The sequence below is a fragment of the Oncorhynchus clarkii genome, chromosome 4, assembly GCF_045791955.1.
Source record: "Oncorhynchus clarkii lewisi isolate Uvic-CL-2024 chromosome 4, UVic_Ocla_1.0, whole genome shotgun sequence".
Lineage (NCBI taxonomy): Eukaryota > Metazoa > Chordata > Actinopteri > Salmoniformes > Salmonidae > Oncorhynchus > Oncorhynchus clarkii.
In genome coordinates this window covers 40,269,158-40,293,872 of record NC_092150.1, presented here as the reverse complement: position 1 = coordinate 40,293,872, position 24,715 = coordinate 40,269,158, and the positions used below count along the sequence as shown (strand labels likewise).

Below are 24,715 nucleotides of genomic sequence, written 5' to 3'. Positions count from 1 at the left end.
TCCAAGACGACGCCGGTGGAAAAGAGGTATTCGGAGGGGACTTCTAGTCCGACACCATCCACCGCTTCCGAGTATATTACTCGCGAATGTTCAGTCTCTGGACAATAAAATAGACGAGCTCAGGGTGAGGATCTCCTTCCAGAGAGACTTCAGGGACTGTAGCGTACTCTGTTCCACGGAATCATGGCTCTCTTGGGATATACTGTCCCCACCCATATAGCCAACTGGGTTCTCAGTACATTGTACAAACAGGAATAAAGAACTCTCCGGAAGAAGAAAGGCAGTGGTGTATGTTTCATGACTAACTATTCATGGTGTGATTGTGATAACATACAGAAAGTGCTTTTGTTCCTCCGACCAAGAATACCTCACAATCAAATGCCGTCCGTATCACATCCCAAGAGAATTGTCTTCGGTTATTGTCACAGCCGTGTGTACTCCCCCTCAAGCCGATACCACGACGGCCCTCAAGGAACTACACTGGACTTTATGCAAACAGGAACCACATATCCAGAGGACACATTTATTGTAGCTGTGGATTTTAACAAAGCAAATTTGACGAAAATGCTACTGAAGTTCTATCAACACATTGACTGTAGTGTAGAAAACACTTGACCACTGCTACTCCCCCTTTCGAGATGCCTACAAGGCCCTCCCCGCCCTCCCTTTGGCAAATCAGATCACGACTCCATTTTGCTCCTCCTTTCCTATAGGCAGAAACTCAAACAGGAAGTACCCGTGCTAAGGTTTATTCAACTCTGGTCTGAAGTGCTTTGAGAGGCTATTTAAGGATCATATCAACTTTACCTTACCTGACACCCTAGACCCACTTCAATTTGCTTACTGCCCCAATAGATCCATAGACGATGCAATCTCCATCGCACTGCACACTGCCCTATCCCATCTGGACCTATGTAAGAATGCTGTTAATTGATTATAGCTCAGCCTTCAACACATAGTACCCTCCAAGCTCATTATTAAGCTTGGGACACTGGGTCTGAACCCTGCCCGGTGTAACTGGGTGCTGGACTTCCTGACGGGCCACCCCAGGTGGTGAAGGTAGGAAGAAATACCTCCTCTTCGCCGATTCTCAACACAGGGGCCCCACAAGGGTACGTGCTGTGCTCCCTCCTTTACTCCCTGTTCACCCATGACTGTGTGGCCACGCACACCTCCAACTCAATCATCAAGTTTGCAGACGACACAACAGTAGTAGGACTGAATACCAACAATGACGAGGTTTTGGCAGAGTGATACCAGGAAAATAACCTCTCCCTCAATTTCAACAAAATGAAGGAGCTGATCGTGGACTTCAGGAAACAGCAGAGGGAGCAAGACCCTTTCCACATCGACGGGACCACAGTGGAGAAGGTGAAAGCTTCAAGTTCCTCGGCGTACAGATCACTGACTGTCTGAAATGGTCCACCCACACAGACAGTGTGGTGAAGTAGGAGCAACGGCGCCTCTTCAACCTCAGGAGGCTGAAGAAATGTGGCTTGGCCGCTAAGACCCTCACAAACTTTACAGATGCGCAATTGAGAGCATCCTGTTGGGCTGTGTCAACGCCTGGTATGGCAACTGCACCTCCCGCAACCGCAGGGCTCTCCAGAGGGTGGTGTGGTCTGCCCAACGCATCACCGGGGGCACTTTGCCACTTTAATAATGTTTACATACTGCTGTACTCATCTCCTATGTATATACTGTATTATATTCTACTGTTTTAGCCAATGCCACTCTGACATCGCTCATCCTAATATTTATATATTTCTAAATTCCATTCTTTTACTTTTAGATTTGTGTGTGTTGTTGTGAATTGTTAGATATTACTGCACCGTTGGAGCTAGGAACACAAGCATTTTGCTACACCCACAATAACATCTATGAAATATGTGTTCGTGACCAATACGATGTGATCTGCTTTGATTTATATTCTCCCAGTTTTCCGAATCCATAGAACCTGACATCCAAAGCAAAGACAGAGCTGAAAAGCGTTTTGATCTCTTCAGATTTGTTTTTATTCAATATTCTTTACTGCAGAAAATAACCCACATTGTCACTTTAGATTGACCTTATTTTGGAAAGATGAAATTCAAAGCATTATCAAAGAGACATTCATATATTCTGTTGCTAGACTGTGTAATTTGGGTGGGCCAAGGACTCGTGTGATCGACAGCAGAGCAGTGCCCATGGTGTTTAGCATTCAGAGGAAGGTACATCTCTAAGGTGTTTCATCTGATTACTGGACTTCTCATTAAGACTTGTTATCTCTAATCAAGGTTGAATCACTGGGAGAAATGTTCAAAGGTTTCACACATTGTGTGGTGTGTGTTTGTGTGTGTTTGTATGCATGTGTATGTGCATGTGCTCATCCCTCCTCAAGCCATCATCCCTCTCCTCCGCTGCTCAAATCTCTCCTCCATCTCCCTTTCTTGATTCACTCTCTCGGCTTTGATTAGTTTGCAATTAACATTCCACCTTCACTCCTCTGCTTCCCTCATCCTCCCAACCATCCTTGCCGTCCGTCTGCCATGCGCGCCTTCCCCACTGATTCCCAGTCAGTTTAATAATGCATCTGATTGAATTTATTTCCCAGTGAAGGAATCAATGTGTGGCCCCTGAGGCCTCTGGCATCCGATTAAGTAGGGCCCTCAGACAGTTCGTCAGGAGCGGACCCTAATTACAAATGTGAAAAATAAACTAGCCTGGTGGGTATTTGAAAGAAAACTACTCTTTCAGAGTAAGGGGGTTGATAGGTGGGTGTGCGGCTGGGTGGATGTGTTTGGGGTTAACCCTTTAGGTGCAATATGGGTGAGGGTTGTGAGATTTGCAGGAGAGTTGTAAGGAGCTACTGCGGTAGTGTTTGTCTCCTTAGAAATGAACTTGCCTTTGTTGTGATGTTGTGTTGATTTTGAACAGGAAGTTTAGGGATGGATCTGGTCACTCAGTACATTTACAAAACACAGTTTGCAAGATAAATACAGACGCCATAGTAAAAGTTTAACGTGTAGAGCCCCTGTTCGTATTAACCGACTTTGTTGTAAAACCTTGTTGTCTTGACCGTCTCAAGTGTCATTTATCCTCCATCTTAATGTTCCCACACTCCCTCTCTTCTACTGCTCTATCTTTTTTCTCAACCCCTCAGACATGCAGTCAACCCACGTAGTAACCTCTTAAAGTCCTGCAAACCAGAATTGGTCCTTCAAACATAGTTTATAGACAGAGAATGTTTTCAGAGTGGGAATTCAAATGATTCAGCTCTTGTTTGAGGTGACGTGTGTAATCCGTTGTTGTTACAAAGTCATTGAAACCGCCACAATAATATACCCAGTTGTATACCCTGACCGTTCAGCCATTGTTATTTAGCGGTTTAGTCCTTGTCTCGCTGTTTAAACACACTGTAGTCCTTAGCTGGCCTAAACGGTTTAGCTGTACTCTAGCATTGCAGCTCAGCTTTTTCTCTCTCTCTCTCTCTCTCTCTCTCTCTCTCTCTCTCTCTCTCTCTCTCTCTCTCTCTCTCTCTCTCTCTCTCTCTCTCTCTCTCTCTCTCTCTCTCTCTCTCTCTCTCTCTCTCTCTCTCTCTCTCTCTCTCTCTCTCTCTCTCTCTCTCTCTCTCTCTCTCAATTCAATTCAATTCAAGGGCTTTATTGGCATGGGAAACATGTGTTAACATTGCCAAAGCAAGTGAGGTAGACAACATACAAAGTGAATATATAAAGTGAAAAACAACAAAAATGAACAGTAAACATTACACATACAGAGGTTTCAAAACAGTAAAGACATTACAAATGTCATATTATATATATATATATACAGTGTTTTAACAATATACAAATGGTTAAAGGACACAAGATAAAATAAATAAGCATAAATATGGGTTGTATTTGCAATGGTGTTTGTTCTTCACTGGTTGCCCTTTTCTCGTGGCAACAGGTCACAAATCTTGCTGCTGTGATGGCACACTGTGGAATTTCACCCAGTAGATATGGGAGTTTTTCAAAATTGGATTTGTTTTCGAAATCTTTGTTGATCTGTGTAATCTGAGGGAAATATGTCTCCCTAATATGGTCATACATTGGGCAGGAGGTTAGGAAGTGCAGCTCAGTTTCCACCTCATTTTGTGGGCAGTGAGCACATAGCCTGTCTTCTCTTGAGAGCCATGTCTGCCTACGGCGGCCTTTCTCAATAGCAAGGCTATGCTCACTGAGTCTGTACATAGTCAAAGCTTTCCTTAATTTTGGGTCAGTCACAGTGGTCAGGTATTCTGCCGCTGTGTACTCTCTGTGTAGGGCCAAATAGCATTCTAGTTTGCTCTGTTTTTTTTGTTAATTCTTTCCAATGTCTCTCTCTCTCTCCCTCTCTCTATCTCTCTCTCTCTCTCTCTCTCAATTCAATTCAATTCAATTCAAATGGTTTATTGGTATGGGAAACATATGTTTACATTGTCAAAGCAAGTGAAGTAGATAATAAACAAAAGTGAAACAATCCATTTCTCTCTCATCTTTCTCTCAGTATCAGTTCCACTACTTCCTCTGTAGCATGGTGTCGGTAACCTTGCCGACACCTCAACGGAGCCCTGGCAGGGAGACAATAGATGGGACGGTATTATAGTGCTGTGCAGGAGTAGTGCTATAGTTAATTATTCTGAATATGAGGGAAGGTTCTAGTCAGATGCTCCGTCCGGACGGCTTCAATTTCATGCTCCAGGCTCCGGAGCTGCAGGGATAATTTCCCATGTGGCCGACTTTCCCGCTAGAAGTCAACGGCCTCCTTGTTGCCTCTCTCAGTAAGCCCATAGCTCTCGCCACTAGGGTTGCCCACTCAGTACAGGCATCAGTGCCTCCCTTCTGGCTGATTTTGCCAAGGTGCGAGCATCAGCGTAGGCCTTTTAATGTGAATACTTTGCCTAAAGAAAGTATTCACACCTGTTGGCTTTTTTTTTTACATTTTGTTGTGTTACAAAGTAGGATTCATTGTCTTTTTGTTTTATTAATTGAAAATGAAACACTAATATATTTTGATTAGATAGGTATTTAACCCCCTAGGTCAATACATGTTAGAATCACCTTTGGCAGCGATTGCAGAGTCTTTCTGGGTAAGTTTCTGAAAGCTTTGCAAACCTGGATTGTACAATATTTGGCCATTATTGTTTAAAAAATAATTTAAACATTGTTTGTTTATCATTGCTAGACAGCCATTTTCTAGTCTTGCCATTGATTTTCAAGCTGATTTAAGTCAGACTTTAACTAGGCAAGTCAGGAACATTCAATGTCGTCTTGCTACAGTAAGCAACTCCAGTGTATATTTGGCCTTGTGTTTTAGGTTATTTGTGGATTTGTCTCCCAGTGTCTGGAAAGCAGACAGATCCCGGCTTTCCTCTAGGACTTTGCCTGTGGTTAGCTCTATTACTTGTCTTTTTATCTTAAACAACTCCCTTGTCCTTGCCGATGACAAGCATACCCATAGCATGATGCAGCCACCACCATGCTTGAAAATACAAAGAGTGGTACTCAGTAATGTGTTGCATTGAATTTCCCCCAAACGTAATGGCTGGAGTCTTTGACAATTTTTAGGACCTTCCTCTGACACCGCCTGGTATAGAGGTCCTGGATGGCAGGAAGCTTGGCCCCAGTGATGTACTGGGCCGTATGCACTACCCTCTGTAGTGCCTTGCGATCGGAGGCCAAGCAGTTGCCATACCAGGCAGTGATGCAACTAGCCAGGATGCTGTCGATGGTGCAGCTGTAGAACATTTTGAGGATCTGAGGACCCATGCCAAATCTTTTCAATCTCCTGAGGGGGAATAGGTTTTGTTGTGCCCTCCTCACGATTGTCTTGGTGTGCTTGGACCATGTTAGTTTGTTGGTGATGTGGACACCAAGGAACTTGAAGCTCTCAACCTGCTCCACTACAGCCCCTTCGATGACAGTGGGGGACGTGCTTGGTCCTCTTTTTCCTGTAGTCCACAATCATCTTTTTTGCCTTGATCCCGTTGAGGGAGAGGTTGTTGTCCTGACACCACATGGCCAGGTCTCTGACCTCCCTATAGGCTGTCTCGTTGTTGTCGGTAATCAGGCCTACCACTGTTGTTTCATTGGCAAACTTAATGATGGTGTTGGAGTCGTGCTTGGTCGTGCAGTCATGAGTGATCAGGGAGTACATGAGGGGACTGAGCATGCACCCCTGAGGGGCCCCTTTGTTGAGGATCAGCGTGGCAGATGTGTTGTTACCTACCCTTACCACCTGGGGGTGGCCCGTCAGGAAGTCCAGGTTACAGTTACAGAGGGAGGTGTTTAGTCCCAGGGCCCTTAGGTTGTTGATGAGATTTGGCGAACGACATCATTGATGCACTTATTGATGAAGCCAATAACTGATGCGGTGTACTCCTCAATGCCATCGGAGGAATCCCGGAACATATTCCAGTCTGGGCTAGCAAAACAATCCTTTAGCTTAGCATCTGCTTCACCTGACCACTTTTTTATTGATTGAGTCACTGGTGCTTCCTTCTTTAATTTTTGCTTCTAAGCAGGAATCAGGAGGATAGAATTATGGTCAGATTTACCAAATGGATGGCGAGGGAGAGCTTTGCATGCGTCTCTGTCTGTGGAGTAAGGTGGTCCAGAGTTTTTTCCCCCTGGTTGTACATTTAACATGCTGATAGAAATGTGGTAAGACAGGTTTAAATTTCCCTGCATTAAAGTCCCCGGCTACTAGGAGCGCCGCCTCTAGGTGAGCGTTTTCTTGTTTTCTTACAGCTCATTCAGTCTATAGTGCCATCATCAGTCTGTGGTGGTATGTAGACGGCTACGAAAAATACAGATGAAAACTCTCTCGGTAGATAGTGTAGTCTACAGCTTATCTATCATGCGATACTCTTCCTCCGGCGAGCAAAACCTTGAGACTTCCTTAGATATCGTGCAAAGGCTGTTATTTACAAAAATACACAGTCCTGATGTCCAGAAGTTATTTTCGGTCATAAGTAGCAGCAACATTATGTACAAAATTAGTTTTAAAAAAAAGTTACAAACAACGCAAAGAAACAAACACAAAACCTTTTTTTTTTAGGAATACGTAAAACGTCAGCCTTGTTCTCCGGCGCCATCTTTTCTTTTTGCTATGTATTCAGGACAAAAAGTGAATTTCTTTGCCACATTTTTTGCAGTATTACTTTAGTGCCTTATTGTAAACAGGATGCATGTTTTGGAATACTTATATTTTGTACAGGCATCCTTCTTTTCACTTTGTAATTTAGGTTAGTATTGTGGAGTAACTAGAATTTTGTTGATTCATCTTCAGTTTTCTCCTATCACAGCTATTTCAACAAGCTCTCACATTCAAACGTCAGAATTCGTCCATGTTTCTCGAACGTCAAAATTCAAAGTTGTCCCAAACATCAAGTGTTTGAAGATAAGTTTAAGCATTCACTCCAAAGTTAAGGTTAGTGTTACATTTAGGCATTCATTACGAAATATTAAGGTTAGGCATTAAATGCAAATGGTGAATGTAAGGTTTAAGGCTTAAAACAAACATAAATAAAAAAACACTCTAAACACTCCAGATATGAACATGCCGTATTTCGCACCAGAGGGAGATGCTCCAAACGTGTTTAAGGTTAAGAAGAGAAGAGAGAAAGGAAGAGGAGAGGACAGGACAGGAGAGGAGAGAACGAGAAGAGGGGAGAGTTCACTGGTGGATATAGAAAATGTCTATGTGCTATAGCTGGAGTTTAGCACTCATTGTCCTTCTCAGACATTGTCACTTTCTCTCATGTCAACACTGCGAGGCATGGGGAGAGGCGAGGCGAGTTGAATCTTCGTGACTTCCTTTGTGTTTCCATGTGTGTTTAACAGACAGAATTTGTGACTAACAACAAACTGAAGGAGATCACTCATGTGTCTCTCTCTCTCTCTCTCTCTCTCTCTCTGTTTGTCTTTCTTTTGCCTAACTTCCCCTTGACTCGCCACTTACTCTGATGTGATTGGCTGGGTCGGTCGTGCAGCTAGCTGAGTTGTGTCATGCGGTGGTTCGTCCTCGTTCTAATTTGAAACACTGTGAACGCTGTGAACTGGACCTCTGCTTGGCTGGATTTGAACACTGATTTGTAACTCTGGGTCTAAACTGATTGATATTACTGACAGGCCTTTTTTTCCGTCTTCTGTTCTGTTCTACAGGGCTGAGGCATGAGGCTGGGGCTGCCAGACCTGGGTTCAAAAATTATTTAAAGCAATTTCAAACACTTGAGCTGGGCTTGATTGAGTTTTCCAGGCTAAATTGACTAATAGAATAGTTGAAAAAGTGCAAACTCCCCATCTGGCACTTCAGGCAGGCTAAAGCAAATGCTGAAAGTATTTGAAAGAGTTCAAATAGTATTTGAACCCAGGTGAGAGACAGCGGTAATACGGCTTCAGGAAGAAATGGGATTGTGTCCTGCTGCTTACTGCTTTGGACTGAGGGTCAGGGGGCAGCTCTCTCTAGGCCGGGATAATTGATGTTGCCCCAGACACAGCAGCACACACACACACATACACACACACACACTGGCACATACACACACACACACACACACACACACACACACACACACACACACACACACACACACACACACACACTGCTTACCTCTAGAAGTGTATGCATCGATTTGGTTTGTGTGTTTTAAGACAACAGTCATAAATAATTGAACAGATAACGCAGAAAATGTACCCCTTAGAGTCAATGACTGTGCCCCCGCGGGAATCTAATTAGCATAATACAAATTCACCATCAAAATCTGTCGGTTTAAAATATGAGACATCCCAAAAATGGATCTTGTCATGAAAACTTCTGTAGTGAACGGCTTTCTATGGAAAGATGAGATTATCACGAGCATGATGGTGTTCTCCGTTTTGCTCTACAACCCCCACAATCATCACAGGACTTGGTAGCGCCGATCTGCCGACTTCTGTCTGTAGCATCCGGACAGTTTGGGCTACATGCTACTGTGACCCCTCTGTGGAAAGGTGAGACTCTCACGGACATGTTGGTTATTTTGCTGTAGACCACAAGCCTCACAAGACTCGTCCGAAGGTAGCCCGGTACCAGTTTAAAAAATGAATGGAAGTATACAGTGCATTTATAAAGTATTCAGACCCCTTGACTTTTTCCACATTTTGTTACTTTACAGCCTTATCTAAATTGATGCAATTATTGTTTTCCTCATCAATCTACACACAATACCCCATCATGACAAAGCAAAGACAGGTTTTTAGATATTTTTGATAATTTATAAAAAAAATAAAACTGATACCTTATTTATAGAAGTGTTCTCACCCTTTGCTATGAGACTCGAAATTGAGCTCAGGTGCATCCTGTTTCCATTGATCATCCTTCAGATGTTTCCAGAAGTTGATTGGAGTCCACCTGTGGTAAATTAAATTGATTGGGCATGATTTGAAAAGGCACACACCTGTCTATTTAAGGTCCCACAGTTGACGGTGCATGTCAGAGCAAAAACCAAGCCATGAGGTTGAAGGTATTGTCTGTATAGCTCCGAAACGACATGATTGTGTCGAGGCACAGATCTGGGGAAGGGTACCAAAAAGTGTCTGCAACATTGAAGCTACCCAAGAACACATTCTTAAATTTAAAAAGTTTGGAATCACCAAGACTCTTTTTAGAGCTGGCCGCCCGGCCAAACTGAGCAATCGTGGGAGAAGGGCCTTGGTCAACGAAGAACCAGATGGTCACTCTGGGGTCGTTGTCCTGCTCCAGAGTTCCTCTGTGGAGATGGGAGAGCCTTCCAGAAGGACAACCATCTCTACAGCACTCCACCAATCAGGCCTTTATGGTAGTGGTCAGACTTAAGCCACTACTCAGTAAAAGACACATTACGGCCAGGTTGGAGTTTGTCAAAAGGCACATAAAGTACACTCAGACCATGAGAAACAAGATTCTCTGGTCTGATGAAACCAACATTGAACACTTTGGTCTGAATGGCAAGCGTCACGTCTGGAAGAAACCAGGCACCATTCCTACGGTGAAGCGTGGTGGTGGTAGCATCATGCTGTGAGTATGTTTTTCAACGGTAGGGACTGGGAGACTAGTTGGGATTGGGGAAAGATGAACGGAGAAAAGTACAGAGAGATCCTGATGAAAACCTGCTCCAGAGCGCTCAGGACCTCAGACTGGGGCCAAGGTTCACCTTCAAGCAGGACAACGACCCTAAGCACACAACCAAGACAACTCAGGATTGGCTTCAGGACAAGTTTCTGAATGTCCTTGAGTGGCCCAGCCAGAGCCCGGACTTGAACCTGATCGAACATCTCTGGAGAGACCTGAAAAAATCTGTGCAACAACGCTCCCCATCCAACCTGACAGAGCTTGAGAGGATCTGCAGAGAATAATGGGAGAAACTCTCCAAATACAGGTGTGCCAAGCTTGTAGCGTCATACCCAAGACTCAAGGCTGTACCCACTGCCAAAGGTGCTTCAACAAAGTACTGAGTAAAGGGTCTGCATACTGCGATACTTCAGTTTTTTTTTTTTTTTTTATACATTTGCTAACATTTCTAAAAAACTGTTTTTGCTTTGTTGTTATGGGATTTTGTGTGGGAATTCAATCCGTTTTAGAATAAGGCTGTAACGTAACAAAATGTGGAAAAAGTCAAGGGGTCTGAATACTTTCCAAATGTGCTGTAAATGGAAGTAGTTACGTGCCTAAAAAGGGGATAAATAATGTATGTGTAAAAAAACAAACATATCTTAATCTTTCTCATTTTTCCTAGATACAGACACTTCAAAACAAACTTTGCTTTGATTTTTTGTTTGCTTTCTGTTTTTCCCTGTATGAATCTGTTATTCAATGTGTTTCTAGGGGCTAATAGCCATAAGGCGAAATTCAATGTTTCATCAAATCATTATTTTGTTTTATACCAATACAATTCCAAATCCAATAGCTAAATGAACCTTGGTATGACCATCATTAAAACAATTCCATATGTTACTTTAGTTTATGTAGCTAGACATATGCAGTCACAGAGCCTTTATACTGTAAATGCTGAATAGTATTCCAGATGAATTCAGTCAAATCAATAGTTATATATCATTTAGTTAAACGCTCAATAAAGACTGTACATATCACGGATTGGTCCTTTAATACTGTATCAGTAAGTCAGTGTGATTGATCTGTTATCGAACTATGCATGACTACCGCAGTGATTTCCATGTGATTAAACATAACACATTTCCTTTTTTCCCCCACTGTACATGTCATTCATAGGGCGAAAACTGACCCCATTGCACAAATGTAATGCATTTCCATCACTCCTATTTTTATGCTAAATTAGTGACCGCTGGTCCTCACTGCTTCCTAGCTGAATGTCGCCGATACGTTTTGCTCTGGGCTGGGTCATGTGCATGGAGCTGGCTTGGAGGGGTTTAGGCGTGTGTCTAGTAGTAGTGCGTGTAAATGTACTGTAAGTACTGTATGTGAGTGTATATGGATTTATACTCAACACAATTTATGCCATATAGATTAGAAATAGAGGAAATGTATTATATGGAATCAAAATATATGTGAAGTCAGGTGTATTGTCAAACGTCTCATACTCATACAAATGCACTGTGCATCAGGACTGTTGGACTAAGTCAATGCACCACTGCTAACATTAGCCATTAGACATTCTGACATGCTAACTGGCCATCTCTCACTTGTCATGGCTGGCATTAGCCCAAGTGCTCAGATAGTGCCTGTCCCCCTCTCTCCCCCCTCCATATCTCTCATTAAGCCCAGAGTAGGAGTAGAGGAACTGTTGGTGTTTTAATGCCCAGCGTGACGCCCACTAAACAACCCTTAAAAGTGTTTTTCGGGAGAAATTTCCTGTGGCGTGTAGAGGGGTGGTGTCACGTTATATCTCTTCCCCCCCGGCACTGACAGATCCCCGGTCTAGACCCAGCTAATGGCCCCTCTGCACTGGAGATTTAACACCCCTCCGCCCTGCCAGCTTACTAACAGAGAGAGAGAGAGAGAGAGACCCTGTTTATACCCTTTTTTGTTTGTCTTTACCACAGTCCTTATTGTTCACACTCAGAAGAGAGAGGGAGGACTGAGGGAACTTTCACTCAGACTGGTTATCTCTCCCTGCCTGTTTTCACTTTCCTCCTCTGTCTTCCATTTACCTCTCTCACTTTTTTTCTCTCTCTCTCTCTCTCTCTCTCTCTCTCTCTCTCTCTCTCTCTCTCCTTACACCTCCCTCTATCCCCTTAACTATTTTGCACTCTCCTCGTCCTCATCCTCTCTCTCCTTGGGTACTCAGTTTGAAGGGTCACGTTGCATACGGTACATGTGTATAGATGTATTATCTCTCTCCTTGGCTACTCAGTTTGCAGGGTCACGTTGCATACGGTACATGTGTATAGATGTATTATCTCTCTCCTTGGGTACTCAGTTTGCAGGGTCATGTTGCATACGGTACATGTGTATAGATGTATTATAGATGACGCCTGAAACACGTTTGACCGTGTTTATCTGTAGTGTCTCTAAACCTAGTTTGAGTGGTCCACAATGAAGTGAGAAAAAAATCAGTTTTTTAAAATTATTGTATCATTGTGGAGTGACACTTAAATACATTTTTAAATACAACTCGTTAACTGTTGGTCAGCGTTTCGACGAAAGTCACTGAGCCTTCGTTTAAAATGAGGTCTAATATCAGAGATAAATCTCCTCTCGCCCTGAAATGGATTTCACATTTTAAGGACAGGGGAGCGAGAGTACCAGAATACCAGCCTGATGAAGGCCTTGTCTGATACCCCAAGTGTGTCCCAAATGGCACCAGATCCCTAAGATCCCTATGGTCCCTTGTCAGAAGTAGTACACTATATGGGGAATAGGGTGCCATTTGGGATGCAGGCCCTGTTTCATGCAGTCAGCGCCGTTGAAAGGATTTCAAAAGGTGGTGTAGAGGAGCCTAAACTCCCCGTTCAAATATCACAGAGTAGGGATCAGGACTCATTAGTAAATACCAACTCCCTGCCTGCATATATTATCCCAGTGTTAATTCAATCTGTGATCACATGCTGTATGGAAGTCAATCAGCTCTCACTTTTTGTGGATTTGGATGGAAAGACATCGTGTGGAACTTTAAACCTTCGCCTCGCATTGCACACACACACACATGTACGCACACACGCACACACGCACACACTCACACCACACACACATGGCAGCATCAGAGGACGGTCTTCTTGAGTCTGAGCCAATTGGCCCAGCTCACAATTGGCCCGGCGTCGTCCAGGTTAGGGGAGGGTTTGGCCGGGTTTGGCCGTCACTGTAAATAAGAGTTTGTTCTTTACTATCTTACCTAGTTAAATAAAGGTTCAACAAAATAATGAACTGGACTCCTCTCCCTATCTCTTCTCATGAAGTTGATCCATGAGACAGTTATTAACCCATCTGTACATGCAATGGGCTTTTAGGGGTTGTTGTTGAGTTTTAGAGATCACCCTTTTTGAACTAGCAAAATCTTTTTACCCCTCCTTCTCTGTTCACACGACAGTTTTCAGAGGACCGTAATATGTGGCAACACACACGCACACGCCCAGTGAACTACCGTAACTCACGTGAGATAAATCTTGTCTTCATGAAGATGATGTTCAATGAATTAACCGTTCCCTCTTCACAGCCAGCATCACCAATGGACTACTCCACCATGGACTAAATTAACAAAGTAACTCAGGCATGTCCTTTTGTCACGCCCTGACCATAGAGAGCCCTGAGTTCTCTATGGTGTAGTAGGCCAGGGCATGACTAAGGGGTGATCTAGTATAGATAATTCTATGTTGGTGTTAATGTGGTTCCCAATTAGAGGCAGCTGTTTATCGTTGCCTCTGATTGGGGATCATATTTAGGTAAGCTTTTTCCCCACCTGCATTTGTGGGATGTTATTTTGTGTTTTGTGCATGTGCACCACGTAGTCACATTTCGTTGTTAGGTTTTTGATATATTGTTTTGTTTTGCTAAGTTTCACTTTATAATAAATGATGTGGAACTCAACATCCGCTGTCCCTTGGTTCGTCTCTCCTCGCGTACGTGACACCTTTACGTGGCAATCAAACTATCAAATCAAATCACATTTTATTGGTCACATACACATGTTTAGCAGATGTTATTGCTGGTGTAGCGAAATTCTTGTGTTCCTAGCTCCAACAGTGCAGTAATACTGAATCTAACAATACACACAAATCTAAAAAGTAAAATAATGGAATTAAGAAATATGGAACTATTTGGACTTCAGGGTCCAGAGTATAAATATATATATATATATATACAGTACCAGTTAAAAATTTGGACAAACCTACCAATTGAAGATTTTTCTTTCTTTTTACAATTTTCTACATTTTAGAATAATGGGGAAGACATCAAAACTATAAAATAACACATATGGAATCATGTAGTAACCAATAACGTTTTAAACAAATAAACAAATATTTTATATTTGAGATTCTTCAAAGTAGCCACCCTTTGCCTTGATGACAGCTTTGCACGCTCTTGGCATTCTCTCAACCAGCTTCATGAGGAACGCTTTACCAACAGTCTTGAAGGAGTTTCCACATATTCTGAGCACTTGTTGGCGGCTTTTCCTTCACTCTCCGGTCCAATTCATCCCAAACCATCTCAATTGAGTTGAGCTTGGGTGATTGTGGAGGCCAGGTCATCTGATGCAGCACTCTATCACTCTCCTTGGTCAAATAGCCCTTACACAGCCTGGAGGTGTGTTTTGGGCCATTGTCCTGTTGAAAAACATATGATAGTCCCACAAAGCGCAAACCAGATGGGATGGCGTATTGCTGCAGAATGCTGTGGAAGCCATGCTGGTTAAGTGTGCCTTGAATTCTAAATAAATCATTGACAGTGTCACCAGCAAAGCAGCTCCACACCATCACACTTCCTCCTCCATGCTTCACGGTGGGAACCACACATGCGGAGATCATCCGTTCACCTACTTTGCGTCTCACAAAGACACGGTGGTTGGAACCAAAACTCTAACATTTGGGCTCATCAGACCAAAGGACAAATTTCCACTGGTCTAATGTCCAGTGCTCGTGTTTCTTGGCCCAAGTAAGTCTCTTCTTGTAATTGGTGTCCTTTAGTAGTGATTTCTTTGCAGCAATTTGACCATGAAGGCCTGATTTCACGTGGTCTCCTCTGAACAGTCGATGTTGAGATGCATCTGTTACTTGAACTCTGTAAAGCATATATTTGGGCTGCAATCTGAGGTGTAGTTAACTCTAATGAACTTATCATCTGCAGCAGAGGTAACTCTGGGTCTTCCTTTCCTGTGGCGGTCCTCATGAGAGCCATTTTCATCATATCGCTTGATGGTTTTTGCGACTGCACTTGAAGAAACGTTCAAAGTTCTTGAAATTTGCCGGATTGACGGACCTTCATGACTTAATGTAAGGATGGACTGCCGTTTCTCTTTGCTTATTTGAGCTGTTCTTGCCATAATATGGACTTGGTCTTTTACCAAATAGGGCTATCTTCTGTAAACCATCTCTACTTTGCCACAACACAAATACATTAATTTAACCTCTTGAAGCTAGGGGGCACTGTTTTTATGTTTGGAAAAATAACGTTCCCAAAGTAAACGGCCTATTTCTCAGGACCAGATGCTAGAATATGCATATATTTGACAGATTAGGATAGAAAACACTCTACAATTTCCAAAACTGTCAGAATATTGTCTGTGAGTATAATAGAACTGATATTGCAGGCAAAACACTGAGAAAAATCAAACCAGGAAGTGGCTTCTATTTTGACAACTCCATGTTCCATAGCCTCCCATTGCTCCATTTAAAGGGATATCAACCAGATTCCTTTTCCTATCACTTCCTCAAGGTGTCAACAGCAGTCTTCAGACAAAGTTTCAGGCTTTTATTTTGAAAAATGAGCCATTACGATAACATCGCATCAAGTGGTCACATGAGTTTTGCTCGCGCAACAGAGTTTGGATAGGTATTGCTTTTCCCTCTCCTACTGTGAAAGACATTTGATATATTATTGATTATATATTTTAAAAACAACCTAAAGATTGATTATAAAAAACGTTTGACATCTTTCTGTGGACATTACGGATATTATTTGGAATTTGTCTGCGTTGTCGTGACTGCTCTTTCCTGTGGATTTCTGAACATAATGCGCCAAACAAACATTTGTTGTGTAACTGGGAGTCTCGTGAGTGAAAACATCCGAAGATCATCAAAGGTAAACAATTAATTTGATTGCTTTTCTGATTTTCGTGACCAAGCTACCTGATGCTAAGTGTACTTTATGTTTTGTCATGCGATCGATAAACTTACACAAACACTTGGATTGCTTTCGCTGTAAAGCATAATTTCGAAATCTGAGACGACAGGTGGATTAACAAAAGGCTAAGCTGTGTTTTGCAATATTGCACTTGGGATTTCATGAATATGAATATTTTTAGTAATATTATTTGACTGAGGCGCTATGCTATTCAGCGGTTGCTGATAACAATTATCCCGCTTAAGGGATGGGTAGCGTCAAGAAGTTAAGAAAATAAAATGAACTTTTAACAAGGCACACCAATTAAATGAATGCATTCCAGGTGACTACATCATGAAGCTGGTTGAGAGAATGCCAAGAGTGTGCAAAGCTGTCATCAAGGCAAAGGGTGGCTACTTTAATATAATCTTTAATACAAGATATATGTTGATTTATTTAACACTTTTTTTGGTTACTACATGACTCCATATGTGTTATTTCATTGTTGTGATGTCTTCGGTATTATTCTACAATGTAGAACATTTAAAAAATAAAGACAAAATGAGTAGGTGTGTCCAAACTTTTGACCGGTACTGAAGAACTAATGTCTTACAGTGTTCAGCTAATTGAATGTTTTGTTGCTTATCATCTGGACTATAAGTAAAGAAGCATAACTACTTATGTTTATTTCACAAACTTTACCTGACCTCACCAGGCAGATTGCTGATAATTAATGGGGTGTTTCTCCTTCATGGAGACGCAGAGATATGAAAGCTGCCCTCCTAGACAGTACTTATGAAAATGACACTTTTTTAAAACGGCTGTCGGCTTAGAGACACAGTGGAGACTGACCCTCAGTGGGCAGTGTCGACACACACACACACAGAACACACGCAAACACTTTCTCCCGTCCAGAGACAATGACTGCCAATGAGAAGAAGGTTAATGAGGATCCATATAAATATGACCTACTCTATGATCTGAAATGGCACCCTATTCTCTTCATAGTCCACTTATTCTGACCAGGGCTCTGCTCGAAAGTAGTGCACTGCTATTTGGGACGTACCTTACAACATGAGAAGAGCTATTAGACTGGCAACAAATTGCATGGACGTTTAGTTGGTGATTCATATAGTATGCTCTTGTATGAATCATGAATGAATCATGAATGTACATAAGTGTTATGATCTTTAATATGAAATAATTTGGCTAAAGATTAAACCGCTACAAACATTCCACTTGTTCAGATTAAATCACAAAGTCACAAATCAGAGGAATATATTCATTGTATTCTTAAAGTCTTAAAAGTCGAGTAATCTTTTTATCCTGATCTCCTTTCAGTGTGGGGATTATGACAAAACTTTGGAGGGTTCAGCACGTTATGGTGCAGTGTGTGTGTGTGTTGGCATGTGTGTGTGTTAGTGTGTGTGTGTTAGCATGTGTGTGTGTTAGCATGTGTTTGTGTTAGTGTGTGTGTGGGCATGTATGAGGTTAGCAGTAAATGTGGGGGAATGTTTAATTAAAGCATGTCCAAACCTATTGACCCGTAGAGTATAGGACGCCCTTCATGTGTGTGTGCCCTATATTTCAGTGTGTATGATTTCTGCCCACGAGTATGTGTCAAACGGACAGTAGTTCAGGGAGGCCACGGGGGAATGCTTGTCTGGCAGTTTGTGTGCTTGTATGAAGTAAGCGTGTGTGTGTGTGTGTGAATCGGTGTGTGTGTTGTTCATTCGTCGGCCCTTAGTGACTAGTAGCAGCCCACTTTCTTCTGAGTCCAACACCTGCCAGTCTTCTGCTCATTGATATTCCTCAGTCTGTGGCCTGGGTTTACCCCCATACAACCCTACTGTCACCCCTCCTCCTCCTTCCCTTTCTTCCCCTCTTTTCCCTCCCTCTCTCTCCTAGCTGTATCCCCTTCATTACCTATCTCTACTCGCTCTTTCTCTCTCTTTCCCTCTCTCTATGTCTCTCTCATCTGTCTCTCCACCCATCCATCCATCCTTTGTGTTGGTGTATGTATAATTCATGGTGTGGGGTGTGTTTGTGTAAGCGTAGACTAATGATGCAGTAAATCTCACTCAGCCAGCCAGGGTGTGGGGAGGGATACAGGGGAGTTTAGGCCCACACATCAGGGGGGGAGACAGGAAGATGTAGGGGGAGGAGGCACTCATATTACGCCCTCCTGACACACTCTCTCCCGCTCTGTCGTTTTCTCTCTCTCTACCTGTCTTTTTTTCATCTACTTTTATCCATCCTCTCTCTGTCCTCTTGTCCATTTCTTTCTTTCGTTTTTGCCTTATTTAGTGTTCCCTCTCTCCGTCTCCTGTTTCTAATATATCATTTAACATATATACCATTTAGCAGACGCTTTTATCCAAGGCGACTTAGTCACGCGTGCAGACATTTTACACACGAGTGGTCGCGGGAATCGAACCCACCATCGTGACGTTGCAAGTGCACGCTCTGCCAACCTGTTTTCTCTCTCCTCTCCTCTCTTCTCCTCTCCTCTCTTCTCCTCTCCTCTCCTCTCATCTCTTCCCCAAGGCCCTTTTCTGACTTTGAGGCAGCTCACTGGATCATCGAGTTGACTAGTGTGAGCAGAGATTCCATCATGTGAGTGAGAACAAATGCCACCATATGCCTTAGTCTATAGTGCACCCTATGGGCCCTCGTCAAATGTAGTGCACTACATAGGGATTATGGTGGCATTTGGGACACTGCTAGAGATAGCCAATCAGTAAAACACAGCAGAACTATCTATGCGATAGAGGTGTACAGTGCATGTACAGCCACTTCAGCCACTGCATTTATCACGCAGTCACGCCCCTACCCGAGTCTGAAACCTCGGTTTCATTATCCTAATTCACAGACTAGTACCTGTTTATTACCCCCCCCCCGCATTATCTTAGGCCTAATTGATGGCCTGTCAAGAGTATTAAAAACAGCACCAGTGTAGCTCTCTCTTCATCATGTGGGGGCGGGTGTTAAGAGCACCTCTATCAAATAAACCTCTTTCCATTACACTCATCACTGAGCCTGTGCTACGCATGATAGTGATATTCCCTGTTTTATGTGGTGACTGGTGAGTTCTCCAAATGTAATGGATTTTCGGGAAGGCAACTTAATATTAATGTCCCCTGCTTTTCTCTGGCTGTGACGTATCGGCAGCTGTGTTCCTGGTTATTACAACCTGTAGAACAGAAGACATTATTGAATCTATTCCTCACCTTTATTGCCTCGTTTGGGTGAAAACATTGTGCTTTTTACTACAGCTGTGCATCTTTTCCTCCAGCGGTGCTTCTGGGGTCTTACATGTGTGCGTTTCTCCGTGTGTGTGTGTGCGCGTGAGTGCATGCGTGTTCGTGTGTGTACCATATATGTCTGCAGCATGATACCAGGCAACGCTGAGCTTCCCTTGCTTCGTCATCATCCATCCTGCCATAATCACAGACCCGTCGAGTCCTGCCTCCCTCTGTGATGACATCCATGCAGCGTGGTGTGACAATGACTTAATAATACCTCATACCACCTTCCCCATACTCCCCTCTACTCCCCTTTCCCTATACAGATGCCTGCCACACAGACGCCACGCAACAAATGGATTATCTTTACATTAGCCCGCTGGGTTATGAGCTATCTGAATCAATCATCGGGGAGGTTAGTTTTAGCTGAGGAGCAGAGCAACAGATGTTGGTGTGTGTGTGTGTGTGTGTGCGTGCGTGCACGGGTTTGTTCATTCGTCATTTTTGTGTGAGTTCATGTGTCATGCGTGTCTGTGTGTGTGTGTGTGTTCATTTGTTATGTGTGTGTGTGTGGACGCTGGACTGGTATGATATGCAGCTCCGCTCCCTTCCCTCCCGAGTGAAAGGGAATTAGGGAGGCAGTTAATCAAAAGTGCATTAGCATACGATTGCACACACCACCCTTCTACCCCACTCATAATAGATGCTTAGTCTGGAAACGTGGGCTGAATAACAAAACCCACCACCACTACCTCCACCATCACACTACCTCCTTAGTTTTCCACCCTGCCCTATCTTTCCTCCCTTTGTCCTCTTCCCTCCCCTCGTTTTCCCTATCTCCCCACCACTTTCCACCTCTCTTCTCTCTCTTCCTTTTTTCCCCCTATCCCTCTCTTTGTCCTCTCCTCTGCTTTCCCCCGTCTCCTCCTCCTCTCTTCCTCTCCCCATTGGCTCTTCACCCCAACCATCTCTTTCTCCCGTTCCCTCCTGCATCTCTGCCTTCACACCCTCTCTCTCCATGATGAAGAGGTGACAACAGTAGACCTCCACACACAGCTTGTCAGGTTGTCTATGTTGGGTAGCGAAGAGGGTCTGGCAGGCCCCACCCTAGTCAAATCCCCCATCTCCTCCCTAGCCGTTCGCTAATCCAATGTCGAGTGGAGAGAAACCCCAGACACGTTGATCTGCAAATTGCTCATATACCCTGGTTCAGTGTAATATAATGCCAAGACTGTTTGAATACGTTAGCAGAGCTGATTCTCCTGAGGTCGAAATAGCTGTGTCTCTCTCCTTCAGAGCTATGTGCTGTTTGCTGTACTATAAGCCCACTAGGCACTTAGTTAGCAATTAGCTGGCCATTGTGTTTGCATCTGATTCTAGCCGTGTCAGCTGAGTAGAGGGCCTCTAGTTGAATGGTTTTAGCAGAGAGTGGAGGTGATTGGTATGTAGGTGGGAGGAGTTTGTGTTTTGTGCTTGTTAGTGTGTGTAATGAACATAACAAGATTCAACAACTGAGATATGAACTGAACAAGTTCCACAGGCATGTGACTAACAGATATATAATAATGTGTCCCTGAACAAAGGGGGGGGGGTCAAAATCAAAAGTAACAGTCAGTATCTGCTGTGGCCACCAGCTACATTAAGTACTGCAGTGCATCTCCTCCTCATGGACTGCACCAGCTATGCCAGTTCTTGCTGTGAGATGCTACGGCACTCTTCTACCAAGGCACATGCAAGTTCCGCAGACATTTCTGGGGGAATGGCCCTAGCCCTCACCCTCCAATCCATCAGGTCCCAGACGTGCTCAATGGGATTGAGATCTGGGCTCTTCGCTGGTCATGGCAGAACACTTACATTCCTGCCGTGGAGGAAATCACACACAGAACGAGCAGTATGGCTGGTGGCATTGTCATGCTGGAGGGTCATGTCAGGATGAGCCTGCAGGAAGGGTACCACATGAGGGAGGAGGATGTCTTCCCTGTAACACACAGCGTTGAGATTGCCTGACACACCGCCCCAGATCATTACGGACCCTCAATCTCCAAATTGATCCCGCTCCAGAGTACAAGCCTTGGTGTAACGCTCATTCCTTCAATGATAAACGCGAATCCGACCATCACCCCTGGTGAGGCAAAACCGTGACTCGTCAGTGAAGAGCACTTTTTGCCATTCCGGTCTGGTCGAGCGATGGTGGGTTTGTGCCCATAGGCAACGTAATTACCTGTGATGTCTGGTGAGGACTTGCCTTTCAACAGGCCTACAAGCCCTCAGTCTAGCCTCTCTCAGCCTATTGTGGACAGTCTGAGCACTGATGGAGGGATTGTGCTTTCCTGGTGTAACTCGAGCAGTTGTTGCCATCCTATACCTGTCCCGCATGTGTGATGTTCGGATGTACCGATCCTGTGAAGGTGTTGTTACACGTGGTCTGCCACTGCGAGGACAATCAGCTGTCCGTCTTGTCTCCCTGTAGCGCTGTCTTAGGCGTCTCACAGTACGGACATTGCAATGTATTGCCCTGGCCACATCTGCAGTCCTCATGCCTCCTTGCAGCATGCCTAAGGCACGTTCACGCAGATGAGCAAGGACCCTGGGCATCTTTCTTTTGGTGTTTTTCAGAGTCAGTATAAAGGCCTCTTTAGTGTTCTAAGTTTTCATAACTGTGACCTTAATTGCCTACCATCTGTAAGCTGTTAGTGTCTTAACGACCATTCCACGGGTGCATGTTCATTAATTGTTTATGGTTCATTGAAAAAGCATGGTAAACAGAGTTTTAAACCCTTTACAATGAAGATCTGTGAAGTTATTTGGATTTTTATGAATTATCTTTGAAAGACAGGGTCCTGAAAAAGCAACGTTTCTTTTTTTGCTGAGTTTATATATGCCTTACACGATGTGTTCTCATTAGTGTTGCCACCTTCAAAAAGTGTGAGATTAAAGTTGTGGAGGAGTCAGAGAGTGCTCCTGGCCCTGACTCTGATCTTAGTCGGCCATATCTTTCCATTTGAAAAGTTATGTCCAAAAAACTGTCGATAAGTCTGTCAATTTACCTCACATTGTCTGCAACGCAGCACTAGTCCTACCTGTCAGTACATACTGAGAGAGAGAGAGAGAGAGAAAGAGAGAGAGAGAGAGAGAGAGAGATCCAATCGAGGTCCCTGAGGTTCTACCACTAATAAACACTGACCTTTAGAAGGAGAACAAACTTTTAATGATACCATCAGCTGGCAGGGTATTAGCAAGAGGGTCTGACTACCTTGGGTTCCAGACTGTTTCTGCATTCAAAGCTACCTGTACTCTGTTGCCTTGCCAATAATGCAGTAAGTTGGCTAAAGCAGGAACAGAATGGCAACCAGGCTTGTTTCCCAACCTTGGGCCTTGTACATTAGGCTAACTATATTATTGACTATAAGTAATACGTCCTATATTGTACTGTATAAACCTAATGATAATTCATGTAGTGTCATTCCTCTGTAGTTTGTTTTGCCTGTTGACGGGTAACTGCAGTCAGTGATTGGCACTTGATCTCAGATCCCTCCTTCCGCTGAGCTGCAAATAGCCAATCATACCAATTCCAATCTATCCTTTGCTGTCAATCTTTCATTTAGTCCAGTGAGCCGACAGGCAAGTTACAGTGTGTGTGTGTGTTAGGATGGTCATTATCGGTCTGTGTAGAGGCTCTGAGTTTAGATGGCCCCGTATGACAGTAGCCTCAGGACGCACACACACACACACACACACACACACACACACACACACACACAGACACACACAGACACACACTCACAACAGACACACAGCAGTGAGACTATGGAATACAGTTGCCTCCAGCTTGAGGATTGGCTGCATTGAGGAAGTAAGTGTATTACCCAAGAGGCCTCAGTTACTCCACAGATCTGAGCAGCCTATATACATTAATTAAACATCACAACCTTCCTATTCAAACCCAGCCTGCTATATTGTCCTGATCAGATATCAACCACCTTATAAAACAGTCAATAACTAGCTCATCCCCCCCACCACATATACCCGTATACAAACACACACACATACTCACACACACACACAGGCACGCAGAAATGCACATACACACACACACATCTCCTCATCTCCCGTCTCCATTCAAACCCAAATCACTGCTTGGATACACAGGGACACACCAGACTGGCTCGCCATTCGCTCGGTCACAATAGCCATCTGCTGATGAGGAGATGGCTAGCTGCTCACTCAAATGGGATTTTAGGAAGAGACTTGATTTTGGTTCCTGAAAAGAAAAAGAAAAAAACGAATTTAAAAGCAGACACATTTAAAACCGACTCACGCGAGACCCAGCTATTCAACGGAGAGAACAGATGAAGCGATAGAGCCCGGCCAAGAGAAGAGAGGAAAAGAGAAGCCTGCTTCTCCCGGCCAATTTCTACCTAAGCCCAAAGCCCAGAGCCACCAAACAGAACCTGAATAGATGAAACCTGGCAACACTAACACTGCTGAAACACACACAGGAAAATATCCACCGAGATGGCACCCTATAGGGAACAAGGAATAGGGTGTCATTTAGGACCAAAACAGTATTCCTTATATGGGCCTTGGTCAAATGTAGTGCACTATATACAGTACCAGACAAAAGTTTGGACACACCTACTCATTCCAGGGTTTTCTTTATTTTTCCTATTTTCTACATTGTAGAATAATAGTGAAGACATTACAACTATGAAATAACACACATGGAATCATGTAGTAACCAGAAAAAGTGTTAAACAAATCCATATTTGAGATAGTAGCCACCCTTTGCCTTGATGACAACTTCTGACTGGTACTGTAGGTTATAGGGTGCCATTTCAGACGCAGGCACAGCCTCAATGCGACTCGAGATCAAAAACATTTTCAAATATCAACACTAAATTGTGCAAAGACAACTCGACAAATAGAACTCTGTTGCCAGAGTAAGTTTCATCTATTCGGGTTCTGTAGGTGTGTTTACAACGCACAATTGAACTCTATTTGAAGAAAATGTAACTCTGCTAAAGACAACATTTGATCCCAGTCCAAAAAGAGTGAAACTTACTCTGGCAACAGAGTTATATTTGTTGAGTTGTATTTGCACAATTTAGTGTTGATATTTAACTCTGCATCATTACGTTTCACACTGTACAGTGTTATTTTTTACTCTCTACAGTGCCCATTATTCTAGAGTTAATTGTTTTGATTCATGTTTA

The 24,715-nt window shown here is 43.5% G+C and overlaps 1 protein-coding gene across 1 annotated transcript in view; it reads left to right on the top strand.

Moving 5' to 3' along the window:
- Positions 1-24,715, top strand: part of LOC139406809 (low-density lipoprotein receptor-related protein 8-like) — a 250,373-nt gene that overhangs the window by 120,744 nt on the left and 104,914 nt on the right. The window contains exon 4 of the mRNA XM_071149860.1: positions 3,143-3,149. Within this exon, the coding sequence (XP_071005961.1) occupies positions 3,143-3,149 (7 nt within the window). The remainder of the gene's footprint in view (positions 1-3,142; positions 3,150-24,715) is intronic.